The sequence below is a fragment of the Anarhichas minor genome, unplaced genomic scaffold (assembly GCF_050575085.1).
Source record: "Anarhichas minor isolate MPS153535 unplaced genomic scaffold, ASM5057508v1 ptg000028l, whole genome shotgun sequence".
Taxonomy (NCBI): Eukaryota; Metazoa; Chordata; class Actinopteri; order Perciformes; family Anarhichadidae; genus Anarhichas; species Anarhichas minor.
The window spans coordinates 12,764,759-12,780,150 of record NW_027466474.1 but is presented as its reverse complement, the minus strand read 5'-3'; the positions used below and the strand labels follow the sequence as shown (position 1 = coordinate 12,780,150).

The 15,392-nt window shown below is 42.7% G+C and overlaps 2 protein-coding genes across 2 annotated transcripts; both read left to right on the top strand.

Moving 5' to 3' along the window:
• The first annotated feature begins 224 nt into the window (after positions 1 to 224).
• sncb (synuclein, beta) lies at positions 225 to 9,234 on the top strand. Its single transcript, XM_076103975.1, has 5 exons — positions 225 to 351; positions 3,738 to 3,767; positions 4,194 to 4,279; positions 7,589 to 7,672; positions 9,205 to 9,234. Exons 1-5 carry the CDS (start codon positions 231 to 233, stop codon positions 9,232 to 9,234), a joined length of 351 nt encoding a protein of 116 aa, XP_075960090.1. The 5' UTR covers positions 225 to 230.
• A 1,201-nt stretch (positions 9,235 to 10,435) lies between these two features.
• Positions 10,436 to 11,372, top strand: adirf (adipogenesis regulatory factor). The gene is made up of 3 exons (XM_076103429.1): positions 10,436 to 10,514; positions 10,763 to 10,825; positions 11,269 to 11,372. Exons 1-3 carry the CDS (start codon positions 10,436 to 10,438, stop codon positions 11,370 to 11,372), a joined length of 246 nt encoding a protein of 81 aa, XP_075959544.1.
• Positions 11,373 to 15,392: the final 4,020 nt, after the last annotated feature.

Here is a 15,392-nt window from a genome sequence, read left to right as displayed (position 1 = left end):
ATCTACCACAGGAGGCGGTGCTGCCTTCTTGTACTGTAACGTATAATGGACTCTCATTCATAGAGGTTTTGTAGAAATCGATAGAAATGAAATACTTAAAAGCATGGTTATCATCATGAGCTATTAAATGCCACACGGGCATATAAATAAGATGTGTACATACACAGTGACAGCAGTGATGGAGACTGACAAGCAGGTATGGTCCATCTCTCCACAGTTACTCGGCCAAGATGGATGTGTTTATGAAGGGTTTGTCTAAAGCGAAAGAGGGGATGGCAGTGGCCGCGGAGAGGACCAAGGAGGGAGTTGCGGTTGCAGCTGAAAAGACTAAAGAAGGAGTTATGTTTGTAGGTAAGATGATCACACATCTGTTTCCAGGTTATTTGACATGCAACCACTGGCACGTTGAGACTGCTAATGTTCCTCCAATACAGTATGCATGAGCAGCGACAAATCAGCAGAAAGAATGTTTTATAAATCAGCCCCTGCAGCATCCACGTTATGTCCTGAAACAAATGGTTGAATTACACAATAACTTCTTTCATTGGTACAATAAATAGCATAATCCTCCTTCCCTCAGACGTGTAAGCAACCAGCCACCACCACCATCATGTTACAGTTAAATGGCAATATCACACCCTCGTGCATGATTCCCACTGTATAACTACTGTAGTTTTATTGGACTCAATGTGGGGTGTAAGTTAAAATGACTGATATGTTAAAAGTGTACGGCATGATAAGTAACTGAATGCACTCCTCAAAATCCAGAGTATCTTTTTATGACAGCTGTAATTAAATAAATAAATCCGTCTGACAGTTGATCAATATCTGTGTTTTATTTAAGCAGGCTGATGCAGTATATTAAAAAATAATTTTAGCCAATGTATTATTAAACTATCCAGTATTGACGAGTTGTTTTAAAGAAGATGCACTGGGATAAGGAGTTGTTTTGACGTGTGTGATGTAATACGAAGCTCTGAATGTCCTTGTGCCCTTTCGCCTGACTTGACTGGGCTTCAGGCAGAAGATGGGAGTGGGGGTGGGGGTGGGGCAGCAGGATGGTGGGAGCAGCTCTTGCCACATGTCAGTGCATTGGACGGCAGCAGATTGTAAAACAGTCTCAGCCAGCGGTCACCTCCTGGAGACAAACAGACTAAAGGCCTCTGCTTCTGTGCAGTTTAATTTGTAATGGACACCATTGCAGCTATTTGCACAGATCGGTGCCTCTGTTGCACGAGTTCAAAGTGTAATTTCCAAATGTGTGCCTTTAGATTATTGGCCCAATCCATTTCACTTTCTTTAGATCATTATTCAAATTAAAACATGTGACATGAAGGTGGATGGACACCTGGAAAAAGGTTAGCAAGCAGCTGGTCAAAGGAACATTAGAAACTGACAAATTGTCGTCTCGATATCTTTGATCATCTTGTGTTCATAATGAAACATTGAAAAACACCAACTTTCACAGTTGTCATATTCCAGCTTTACGCTTCACTTGTAAAGGCAGTGCTATGCATCATTTAATTATCTGTGTTGCTGGTCAATCATTTAGGGTTATTCTTTAATGGTGTCAAATCGTTGTGAAATAATGGAATTCCAATATCGCGATAGCCAGTGCTAACCGGTTCTATTGTGTAAATAATTAATACTAAGCTCGATGAATTCAAATGTTAAGGACATGATGGCAACCATATTTTAGAGAACCTAGTTTGAGTTGTATACTTTGGTTTTAATATGTCTAGGGCTGCAACTAACTATACCTTTCATTAACAATTCATCTGAATATTATTTCATTCATTATTTGATAAATCATTTGGTCGATAAAATGTCAGAAAATAGTGAAAAGTGCTCATCACACTTTCCTGAGACTGCTTGTTTTGTCCAACCCACAGTCCAAAGCCGAAAGACTTACCGTTTACAGTTCCATAAGATAAAGAAAAGCAGAACATTCCCACGATTAAGAGGCTGGCAGTAGATCGTGTTTGGCATTTCTTCTTGAAAAATTCAAGTCATTTACCACAGAATTAATTCTGATGATCATCAGTTGTTTCATTGTATTTAAAGTGATACAAGCTGTGTGTCTATACTGACGAACCCCTTGTCATTTGTGATCAATCACTTCTTCCACATTGGCCAGCTATGCTTGGAGCTTACAAGCGTAGCTTACAGTTGGTCTGTTAGGGGTAAATGTGGGGGGGAGGACCAGATGACTCACGGGACTCGGGGCTGGTCACGGGCCCTGGAACCTGCCAGCCATTACAGATATTTATTTTCTCAGTTGTTGAGCTGTTCTCAGAGGGCCCAAACTTCCAGTGACACTCCTGCTGGTATAGCTCTACAGTCACCAGTCCGTACCATCGATTCAGTGACGTTGGGTATTCCACGACAAGTTGTCCGACGTGTCTGCATTTAGATGGAACCCGTTCATATTTAGAACCGTGTCCCTGTCACTCATCACCAGAACCAAACATGTCAATCTGCAGTCAAAACACGTGCGTGCTCCTTTTTTCGCCTTCTCCGTGCTGTGTCTCATCATGCCTTTTTGCCTGTGGTACACGGAAAGAGAAAGGAGCGTGTCCATGTCATGTGGCATCTCTGTGCTCCTGCATGCTGCTTGTTGAGCAGAGCGGTGCCCTAGAAAGCTGCGTATGATTCGCTTGAAGGCCCCTCTTGGAGGAGGGGTGAGAGTGATCTGATAGGCCTAGGGCCCACCTTTTGACAGCTGCTGCAGACCGCCCGCCCAGCTGAGCTGAGCAGACAGCCTGCTGTACTAGATACCATTTAATGTCACAACTAACAGCCAGTATTCATAGAGCATTAACAGCATGCACCCTACCACAACAGTCTCAATATATCTCTTACTAACATTTGCTAAACCGTAGCTACAGCCTGAATTTGCATTACAAAATAATAACACTTTCAGTAATCTATTACTATTTATTTGATGCTAATGTGTACTATCAATATTTAGGTGACAAAAATATATTTCACACCCAAGAACTATAGACTTAATCTGGTATTTTATAACCATCAAGGTGACTTAAATGTATTTTTACTTATTATTTTCATTTGTATTTCATTTTCAACACTTAATGAGCTTGAAATGGATTTTCAAAAAAGATTATCAAATCATGTATTGTATTACTGAATATGCAGTGTGGTAGCTGCACTTACCTAGAGCAACTGCTGAAATGGAGGCACATCTTAGATGTATGTTTTGCTTTGAGACTCTCCTTTTGTAGTGCCGGGTCTGTACTTTATCATCATTTCATCTCTCCTCAGTGGGCTTTTAAAGGCCCTCAGGGACCAATAAGGCATGCGACTGCTGCACAGTCGAGAGGATGACGCCGCTTGAGTGATCGGGACCAGTGGGCACTGTGTGATACTCCAAAATAGCTGGATGGAGTAAGGGTAGATGGATGAGATTTGCCAAAGGTCAGAGAATTGATAGGTGGGTTTGGCTTTAAGTCGGCCACAAAGTTTAATAACTCCTCACAATAAAAGTACCAAGCAACCCAAGTTCTGCAGCCATGATTGTTCTACATTACCTACGTTACCCATTACCTACATTACCTCTGGAGCTGTGAATTAAACGACTACATTTAAATTGCGTCAGTGGTATGAAAAATGAGAGGATATACAGGCCAACACAATCTCAGATAGTGTCCCTAAAAGGCAAAATATCAAATGGTACCTGAAGTAACATTTCTAACAAATTCATTTTTTGGTTAATTCAGGTAACAAGGCCAAAGACGGCGTGGGCTCAGGTGAGTTTTCTCTTTGCTTGTCAAACGCAAACTTCATTATTGACACAGTTGGTTAAAAGCTCAGTTTCATTACTGTGACCAGCCACTTACTGCTAACTGGGAAATGGCAAATTCATTGTGGTGATGGGGGAGGGTTTGTGTGTTGAAGGGGTCAAAGTGTAAGTGGTCATCATGTACAATATTCAATTGAGAAACAAAAGAGGCCAGACACGATGTGCATGCTTTTAATCTGTCTGCTGAATCGGTTGAGATAATGTTCGTGTGTGTGTGTGTGTGTGTGTGTGTGTGTGTGTGTGTGTGTGTGTGTGTGTGTGTGTGTGTGTGTGTGTGTGTGTGTGTGTGTGTGTGTGTGTGTGTGTGTGTGTGTGTGTGTGTGTGTGTGTGTGTGTGTGTGTGTGTGTGTATGATGTTTGTGTGTCTCTGCAGTGGCTGAGAAGACCACTGGAGCCGTCGGGAACATTGTCGCTGCCACTGGCCTGGGGAAAAAGGACGAATTCCCTGCTGACATGAATGTATGTACACTGTTGCAGTCGCCATCAGCTCCCTGACAGCACACACAGTGAGGTGTAACACACTGGTTTCTTAAGTACGGTCCTGTTACTAGACAAAGTGTGGCAGTGTTCACGCACACATACAGGAAATCAGTAGCCCGTAATTGTGAAATGACATCAGAGGTGATTGTATATGTATTTATGGTCAGTATTGCATTTGTTTGTTTTATTAGTTTTGGGTATATACAACCAGAATCTACAGATGTTTTTTTTTTTATACATTTTAATAGATTTAAAAATTGCTTGTTAAAGATATCACATTTCTAATGGTGTAAAACTCTGGAAAACAGCAAAACCCCAACGTTTAAGTCGATGGAACCAGTGAGCGTTTGGCAGTTTGTTTGATGAAACTCTGTCACATCTCTCAAATCGTTCAAATTTTTGTTGTTGATCGACTATTCAATTAATTGAGTTATTGCTTCATCAATAGCTTGAATATTTAGTTTAAATATAGTTTTGGAAATTCATAAGATACAGATATCACAAAGATTTGGAAAAAAATTAAGCAGCAGCAACTGATGGATTGCCCCTTTTAATAGCATGCATATAATGAAATGACTGCAAACTGCCTTGTATACGATATGCATATTTTATACAGCAGCTAATTGTTATTCTGGTTTGAGCCTACTTAACTGACCTTTGTTCCAGATACAAGAATCACTTACAGTTGGCAACTTGCCGTAAGTTATGTTCATTAAAGTCTGGATGGGATTGTGGTTGTAGCGGAGCCAGATTTTAGAGCAGGGATAAACACGGGCTGATGAATTTGCGTGTCACTTCAACATGGACTTACTGGTCCGCATCTGTTTTATTCCTCTGCTGTCAGCACAGACGTTTGCTGCCACCAAAGGAAACATGATCACGTTTTTGTACTTAAGTTTAAAAACACGTTTCTCAATGCTTAACGCTGGCTCCACAGCGTGATTCTGCTTTCCTCAACATTCACGCTGCACGGGTGACCTGCTGGTTGATGACAGCTTTTATACAGTTAAAATCGTAAGAAATGCAATTAGCGTCAAGGCTTTGTTTTACTCTTGTTTTATTGGAGGACGCTTGAGGGTTCCCGAGGGTGAGTTGTTGTTCCACACTGTCCGCTCTGCACACGGAGCTGCCTTCAGTCTATAAAATACAGCTTCAATTCAAACAAGTTTTTTTTCACAGAAGTGGAACAGATTTGACTTGGAAAAATCTACGCATAGTCATGCTTGAAAATTTGAGTGATACACATTCTATTGATTGTTTTCCGCTTGTTAAACAACCTGGTCGTGCGCCGTAAGCACGGCGACATTTCGTCTTTCGCTGTCAGTGACACAGGGAGGTCCTTGTACTGTCCTTCATCCCTCAGAGTTGGACGCTTTCCACTGACTCACTAATCTAGTAAATCTGACAGCCTGCTCTAATAGGCTTCTCGGAGGCACTATCTGAGTGATAAAACTACTCATTCCAACACCCTGACAACAGATTGTTAAACTGTTGACACTCTTATCACATGTGCCGATCTGCTGTTCAGCTCTAGCTTGTGCTGGGCTGTACATCCTCTCTGTGACGAAATTCTGTACTTAAAATTGCACTCACTGATCCATTCGTACAATCTTTTTAAGAGAAGCGTATGCTGAATTGTCTTAACATTGAGGCTTCTCTTGTGCTGGAGTCGAGACTGAATTCAAATGTGACCAATCAGACACAAGACGTAGCTTTCTCTTCTGCTGTAATCCCACGAACACCCTTTTTCATGTTCACTTTTTCTCAGTCAATGATCCGTCTGATTAGGTGTGACTTTATGGTGGTTTCCCATTGTGCAGCATTTAAAGCCGTGCTCATCATGTCGGTCGGCTTACAGCAATAACACCGGCTTGATACGGTACACAGGATTACGGTCTGTTCGTCTCTGGCCTAATTGACTTGATTAGTGCTGTGTTTAAAAATAAATGTGTGCTGACCCACTAGCTTTGTTTTAAGGGCTCAAAGTAGGAGCTGCATTAAAGATGGCGCGCTGCCTGCATCAGAAAGCTCTCAGGAGGAGTGTCAAGATATCAATCAATAGCAGCGTCACTTCAAATAGAAAAAGATAAGACTGGTGGTGTTCTATGTTTTTCTTGTAAATGAAAACTAACAATGAATTAGCTATACTAACAAGCATGTCCTTTTATCCAATTTCCTAGTCCTCTGTGCCTCCATTGTTGTCCAAAAATTATTAAAATCCCCTCATTGAGCCACATGGTTGCATTTGGTGACATGTTCCTTTATTATAATTAATTTAAATAGTCTCCTGTGTGCTGGGAGACGGGCGTCGTCAGTTTTTGTCTTTTCTTGCCCCCAATTGTTTTGCCTCTCTATTACCAATACATCAGAGTCTGAGAACTTCAGTTTTCTGAACAAGGAATAACAAGCGAACGTGGCTAAGAGTCACCATCATGCTAGCAGCTCAGTGAGACGGTACTTGGGTACAGCGGTGTTTGTTTGAGCTCAATGTCATTCGCATGCTAACAATGTCAATGCTAACGGAAACATCTTTAGCTCCTGCATTAGCGTATTATCGGTTGACATTGGTTGGTACTAGCTCATGGAAGTACATGTCGTATTTTGTTTTACATAAAGAAACGATAATTGGATTTTGATCAAAGAATACAAAGAAAAGCAATTTGTGTTGCATACATTGTTAAATGGTTGCACAATATGAGCGGACATGCGATCTAAAAGGGTTCAGAAGGCCTTTTTCATTTCATCTCAACTGCCGGTGCAATGTTCATCATGCTTAGTTTATCATGTTTGCATTTGCTATTTTGCACTAAACACAGCTGAGGTTGATAGAAAACCATAAACTGTTGTTCTGAAGGTATTTCCACCATCATCTTTGAACTATCTGGATGAAAGAATATTCTGTCCCCTGCAAGTAAAACTACTGTGACTGTCCAAAGATGGTGGTCGAAAAAATGACAGATTTCCTGCTCAACTTGTGCGACGTGAACCAAATTTAACAATAGCCATGTTTGATTTTTACGTTCGTTATGATCATTTTGGTGCAGTAGCTTTGGAGGGAGGCCTGAAGGGACGCGCGCTGTCAGTGTTTGCGGACTTTGAAAGTTTCTTGCTAGATACACACATAGTACTGCTACTATCTACTATCATTACCAGCACTGGACTGGGTTTTTCAGTTGGATAATTAAAAAAACAAATCTAGCGTACTCTTGCTGGTTTCTCCAATGCTACCAAGAAATATATATATATAATGTTTATATGCTCATCGTCCTACTCTTTGTGTGTCTGCAGCCTGAGGAGTACGGGCAGGAGGCCATGGAGGGCCAGGGAGAGGCAATGCTGCAGCCAGAAGGGGAGACATACGAGTCCCAGCAGGTAATCAGCCTACACGACACAAAGCGTCTCTGTCTCCGTCTCTGCCTTACAATAAAGAATCTCATGTCTCTGTGTCGAAGTAAGATTTCATTGTAAATTGCTTTTTGTAGGTTTTTTACAAAAAGCCTGTAAAAGAAACTGTAAAGTCATAGACTGCAGTCACGTTACAGTAGATGGAGGCTCGTTGGTATTCACCAGCTCTTCATGGTTACACATTTTAGCTGTATTGCATTTCAATAGCACTCCACACTTGCCCCCCTCACTTCTGTCCCACACAATCATTACAGCGCACTCACGATGAGGTAATTCTTCTTTTTTCTGGAAATGAAAACAGAGGGCTTAACAAGCCAATTGCCACATAGCGAGTACAGTTAATATAGCACCACCTACCTACATTGAGCATTGGGAGTGTGTGTATGTATGTGTGTGTGTGCATGCATGTGTGGGGGAAGGATGGGAGTCTGACACCGATGGTTATTTTTGGAATGTGGCTGTTAGGGGCGCGACAAACTGCAGAATCTATTGCTTTGAAACCAGATTTTAAATAGCTAAGAGTAAATACAAATAGCACACAATGTATATAATGTGGAAAAGATCACTTCACTAGTATATATCATGATTTAAAGTTCTGCTATGTTTTTAGCCAGAAAACTATTATATTCTCAGAGAATATTCAGAATCAGCTTCAGTTGGAGGAAGATTTAATTTTGCTAGTGATGTTCAATTTATTCAATGCGTTTAGTTGGATTTTCTTTTCCTTAGTGGATTATTGCATTCATCAGTTAAAGGTATAACACCGAGATATTCCCCGAGATGTAAATTAAAAGTGAATTTCTCAGAGGCAGTAGCTTGTGTCATCCATGTCCTCCTCCATCTCCTGCTCCTCTCCTCCGCATCGCTTCCCCTCCCCCATCCTCTGCTACACCAGCGATATGTGAGCTCTGTCTGAATGGGTGTGGTGATGACGCTCTCTGCCTCTGTGCATTGTGGGTAATGTCAGGGTCTCCCTGCAGTGCTGTGAATATGGACCACGAGTGCTACAGAGTGAACCAAGCCCTCTTAGGGAGGATATGTGAATAAAAATCCATCTCATCCAGTATCACTCCTGGTTTTTATGAACACCTTCGATGTCCTAAGACTATTGCATATTCCCGTAGGCTGTATTGTTTTTTTGTTTTTATGATCATGTGTGTGAAGGAGGCGTGTTCAGGGTTAAAAGGATGCTGGGAATGTGCTCACGACACATCCTTGAAGCTTGTGAAGGATTTTGCCGCCCTCTGCAGGCTGAAGAGAGAGAGAGACCAGCAGAGGAGCTTCTATGATAGAGTGACATCATTACCTTCAGCAGACCGCAATCATGTGTTACCATGAGCCCTCTGTCATATGTATTCTTCTATGAATTGATTTCAGTCATATTTGATGCGATCAAAGTCTATGCGATCAAAGTCTTACTGTTGAATTTAACCCTCGAGCTTCTCTGTGCTACGGATTTGATCTGCCTGTCTCTTAAAAATCGATTTTTCTTTTCCCAGGGGAGCCGGGACTACGAGCCAGAAGCGTAAAATCACCAGTCAAAGCCACCAACCAACCAGCAGCACAATAATATTTCTAATAATAAAAAGGACAAATGCTGAAAGTATCACTATTATACCCCCGTTGCAAAAAAAATCAACAAAAAAGACAAGCATTCCCACTGAAAAATGTTCTTCCTTCAAGACAAATCTTTTAATATTATATATTGTAAATGTCATGTTATTAATGTGATGTGTTGGGTGTAGGTAATTATTGAGACGTAAGAATTGTCCCCTCTGTCTCATTTCCTTGACTCCCTCCCAATGAAATGAGACCAGAGCCGGGGCTTGTGACTTCGTACGTGCGTGTATCTGTATTTAGAAATGTGCAATAGATGTTCGTCATCTTCCAATGAGACATTGGGAGTGGAAAAAATAAATATGTCCGGTTGCAAGCAGATATGAAAACAATAATATCCTCCTAAGTGTCGACAATGCCTGTTTGTGGGTTCTTTCTTTTTTTGTTTTGCATTTCTTTGGAAGTTTCTTTGAACTTTTTTGAAGTAAGAGTTTTTTTACATTGTATCTTTATATTTGCTTGTGAAATCATTCCAGTAAATCTGTAATCTCTGAAATTGACAGAGTATACGTGTGTGTGTGTGTGTGTGTGTGTGTGTGTGCGTGCGTGTGTGTATACTGAAGATTTGAACAAGTTAAAGTCAATATATTATGTCTTGAAATCATAATGGTTGTCATATCAATATGTGCTTTCAATTGCGGGACTTGTCAATATACAGGTTTATGTGTTAAGCCAGACATACATTCCTCTGTAAATAAAGATTAAAAAAAGAAACCACTTGGTAGTGTTGTTTGATGATGTTTAAACTCACTTTTGGCATTGAGCACTCATTACATTTTAAACCTTTTGTAACCAATTCTGTTTGTTTTTTTCCTGCCTGTTCTCTCTATTTAATAACGCCCTCGCGTGTTTCCCTTTTCTGCTCACTCTTGTCTGGGGGCTTGATTACAGGATGTGTAAAATCTGCTGAGCGGGCTCTGGCCCTTGGCTGAACGCTGCCATAGTTGGGATGCCAGTCTGATCGGGCCTCTTTGTGCGGGTTTTGTTTGGGTTAATCCAGCTGGATTGTGCAGGCTCGTTGGTGTCGGGCTCAAACGGAGGGTATAAACAGTCTCTCCCGCCTCTGTCGGCTCAGACGGATGCGTGGACGCTGCAGGGACAAAGACTGGAGCCATGGCCTCGTTCAAGAAGTCCTTTGAGAGCCTGAAAGGCACGAGCCACTCGGCCGCGAAGGGAGTCACAGACACTGCAGGTACGATAGCTGTGAGATGACACGGGGCCTATGTAAGGTCCTGTAAAGGCTTTTATTCCCATAATGGTTTGTCTTTCTTCGTTGAAAAAGAGCAACTTGATAAATAAAACTTTTTTTATTTTTCACAAATGTTTAAAATAGTCTTTCACTTGTGAACGACTGAGATGGTCAAAGTTTAGCTCATTTACCAAAGTTGAAGAGTTTAAAAGCTGGTCAGTCGCTGTAAGTCTCTGTCGTGTGTTTTTCAGTGCAGGCAGCTCAAGAAGCTGTGCAGCAGGTGGCAGACTCCTCCAAAGAAACGGCCAACACAGGTACAGTGCCCACTTCTCAGTCTTTGAAGCATTATGATGGTCAAGTAGATATAGTACTCTGAGCAGACAGGAGTTAGAGCGCAGTGGCAAGCTGTCAGAGGATGAAAAACACGAGATTAAAGCTGAGCTCCTGATATGATTTATTATTTGACAACACTGTGTAACACAGGACTATAGCAATACACATTCACTCATATTTAGCTTGATTGAAAGTGTTTTTCCTCAAAACGTTACAGGAATAGAACAGTTAATGGAATGTATTGAATAGCTTTTTATATACACATAAATATATGCTTATCACTCATAAGTTTGCATGTAAGATGGTAACACAAGTTTGATACTCTCAATCAAACTCTGCACAACAATGTCTTCAGCCCAATAGTGATGATGTGGTGCTTAACTTACTGAATATTTCTCCTCTGCCTCACTGTGACTCTTTGAAGCTGCTCAAGAAGCTGGCAGACAGACTCAGGCAGCCATAGGAAAAGCTGCGGACAAGACCACAGACGCCATCAAGGGGTTTGGACAGAAATTGGAGACCAAATGATCCCTAATAAAAATGAACAGTTTTAGCCGAAACACTGGAGCCAACTTGTCTCATCATCCATTTTAGACAAGCGATAATGTTTCGATGGAAGTATGTCGGCATCAGAAAACCTGGGGAAAAAAAACACCGCTTATTTTCCAAAAGAAATCTTTATTAACTTTTGTCTTGTTATTTCTTATTTTCCTCTCACCTTTTTGCGTTTCTGTTTCTTGCTTTGTTATTGATTTCACTTCATGTGACTATTTTGGGAAATAAAAGCAGATACCAACGTGTTTGTCAGGTTTTTAAGATGCGATGTCCTGCCACACACGCAGTAGAGATAACACTGTTCGTAGCTGCAGAGGCGCTCTGTCTGTGCTGCAGCCTGTTTTTTTTTGCTCACTAACGATTCACCACGGTTATTATTACCAACACGTTGCTGAAAAGATGGCCTTTGGCAGGCTGATGGCTCCTGATGAGAATATGATCAGCGCCGTCTATACCTCGGCAGCACACCTCCCTGCATCGCACTACGTGGTTGCTAGGCAACAGCACTCTGTGGCGGCCAGGGATTGGTGGAGACCTTTGAATTAATGCCGAGACTATACTTCTGTCAGTACGCAGTGTTCTGTGCAAGCTGCAGCCTACCATTACAGTACAATCATAATAAAAAGGGAAGATTCCTAAAATGAGATAAATGTAAACATCCTTAGCACCGCAGAGTTACTCCAGGGAAAGAAAGTGATCGAGGCTCGAGAGCAATACGTGTTGCAAAGTGGAGAGGTTGAAGGGAGGAATGAGAAGGAAAGACATGGTGGTTTACAAGTGTGTGTTTGTGTGGGAGGCGCAGCTCTTCTTCCCCCAAGCTTCTTCAGCCGATATCCCCCGCTGTCTTTCGTGTGCTTTCACTGTTGCAGCAGAAAACTCACATTTACTAATATTTCAGAAATTGCCTGCACAAAGACCAGAGTGTGCAATGCTTTTCTGGTCCTCTAATAAGCCTGCGATAATCTGCCTCCGCAAATGTCAATTGGTTGTGGTTTACAGGATGTGCCTTTTTGATCTTTCAGCCTTCTTTTTATTACGATTGTGCATTCTTAACACTGAGAGTGGTCAAACAAATGTGCCCTTCAGTCACATAAGTTGCTGTCTTACCTAATGTAACAATCCACAATTAAGAAAAACAATCCCTTCTCCTCTCTGTTGCATACTCCACCTTCCTTCTAGAAGCCCTCACACCGATCATCTGTAGTAAAATTAAAGCTTTTATCTCCAATTTTTTGCCTTCTTCAAAGCCAGTTGACTAATTCACAGGTTTATCTCTCTGCACAACGTTTGCCATTGTGTTGCTATGAAAATCTGTGGTTAATTACTATGATTTACTGATGATTAGAGAGCTGAAGAGAGGTTTTGTCATTACATTACCACATCACTGCCAGAACCCGACCGTGGTTTCCAGGGAAACTGGAAAATGTGAAGCTTTTCAACAGACACAGCCACAGCTTAAAGAGAGAGGATTGCCTAAGATAGATTCTTCTAGAGACAAACCTGTAGCCACTGCTATCACCATATATCATCAGGAGAGACATACAGACAGATGTGCCTCTCGATCAACGGAGAGACTTTGCAACGTTTGACCCAAATGCGAGTGAGAGTTATGGCGAGACTTCAGTCTGACTTGGACTGCTGAGGTATGTCTGTTACTCGTGATTTCCTGCAGTTTGTTTGATCCTGTTTATTTTCATAGCCAAAATTTGACAAGTGCTTTGGGTTCCTGTGCATGTATTGGCTGTGTGGATAAATCTTTAGGGTAGAAAGGTGCAATCTAACGGTAAAATGCAAAAGAATCTGTAATTTAAAATGCAGTCTAATCATGTGTTTAATAATAGTAAATATCCCAGATATTACAGTGCCCTACAATACAAAATAAGCATGTGAATAATGTCCATCAAATAGTAGCAATGCTGTAACTTGGTTACACGTCGGTGTTTGCATTCCTGACGTCGATATCGTATGACAGAATATTTTTAGCACATTCTATGCTTCGATGTTGTTGTTATAGTTACTGATTACGATTTGCACAGTGTGTCAGTGCTGTGTTGTGCCCTGCAGGTACTTCAACAACTTTAATGCAGAGGAAAAATGGGAAGTCTGAAGGACGAGATGAGAGGTCTCAGGGAGGACGGCAAGCCGTGTGAGAAGACAGATGATGGAGAGCGTCCAGGCGGCTCATATGGTAGCGCTGAGCCTGACGGACCTCAGATAAACACGAAGCAAGAGTCAACAGCTCCTCAGCCAAAACTTCAGATGAATGCCAGCTACGTTCAAGAGCGAGACCAGAATGAAGAATCCAAAGATCAAGCGCTTTCAGGAGGGGGTTGTGGTAAAGACTCTACGCAGACTGAAGCCATCCTTCTGACACGACAGCCTGAAGATGACAAAACAACAGCAGCACATAACAACACGACAGTCTCCAATAAGTTCCCGAGTGATGGAGACGGAGAAACTCAGGGGGAGACAACTAAGAATAAAAGCGTAGGTCATGGCAGAGAAAAAGGGGAAGACATTGAGAATATATTGGTGCTTGTGCCAGCAACCCCAGGACCCTCAGACCCACTTACCCCAGCTCCGTCCGGCCAGCACCACATGCGCACACAGGTCAGCCTGGAGGTGGTCCAGTGTCGCTCTGCAGCCACCAGCCCCATGACGCCTCCTGAGGGTGGCCAGTCCTTCTTCTTCCCAAGCTCTTTCGGGAAGTTCGGAGCTGTGGGTGCTGACACTAAAGACGCAGAGCTACAGGTGGGTCAGCAGGTGGAGTTCTGCTCTGTGGCCACGTCTCCCATGACCCCAAAGACGCCCTCGACCACGGCTTTCCCGGAGCTTAGCGGGAGAGAGCCGGTGCAGAAGCAGGATGAAGTGAAAAAGAGTGAGATGCAGAGGGAGCGTGGCCAACAAGAGAAGACAAAAAGTCAAGAAGCGACTAAGTCAGAGATAACTGGAACTTTGAAATGTACCACATCAAAGGAGCAAAGCGAGTGCTTCAGCTCAAATGCATCTCCACAGAGCTCATGCAATGCTGCCGGGTTAACAGTTTCACAAGTAACTCTGGAGGATAGTAATCAGCAGCGTAAGCAACAGAGGATGGGAAGTATGGATCAAGACATTACAATCCTGGTGACCCACTATGGCAACAATGAGGAGGAAGGGGAAGAGAAGGCTGAGTCATCCTTTTATACCCTTGAGACAGAGATGGTCAAAATAGATGAATATGAGGAACTAAGAGAGAACAACGGTGATGCAAAGAGGGCGGATGGAAAGGAGAATGTCTCCACAGAAACTGTTGCCCCTGACGTACAGGAGATCTCAATCGCAAACCCTCCACAAAGGAAAACAGAGAAATCTTCTGTTTCTGCTTGCGGCAAAGCAAAAACAGACGTGAATTCAGAAGTGAAAGACAACAAAGGTGCAGGCGGTGAGTTGAGAGAAGTGACAAAGCCTCCTGTCCCTGAGTCTCCAGCTCCCTTCGGCTGCCACAGCATCCGCACGCAGGTGAGCCTGGAAGTGGTGCAGTGCCAGTCTGCAGCTACCAGCCCCATGATCCCTCCTGAGGGCGACCAAGCCTTCTACTTCCCCAGCTCTTTGGGGAGATGTGGAGGTGTAGGCACAGAGACTATAGATGCTGAGCTGAAGGTGGGTCAGCAGATAGAGTTTCGGTCTGTCGCTACAGCACCTATGACCCCGAGAACGCCCACCATCACAGTTTTTCCTGAGATCGGGAAGGATGCACGCACAGAGGAGAAGATAGTGGAGGAGGAAGACGTTAGAAAGGAGCAGGTGGTGGAGGACAAAAAGGAGGAGAAAGTAACTGAAGAGAAAAAGGTGGAGGCAGCTGAAGACGACACAAAGGAGGCAATAAATTGTCAGGAGAAAGAGGAGGAGCCGGTGCAGGAGGTGAGCTGGGATGAAAAGGGGATGACATGGGAGGTGTACGGGGCGGTGGTGGAAGTGGCTGTGCTGGGCTCAGCCATCCAGAAACACCTG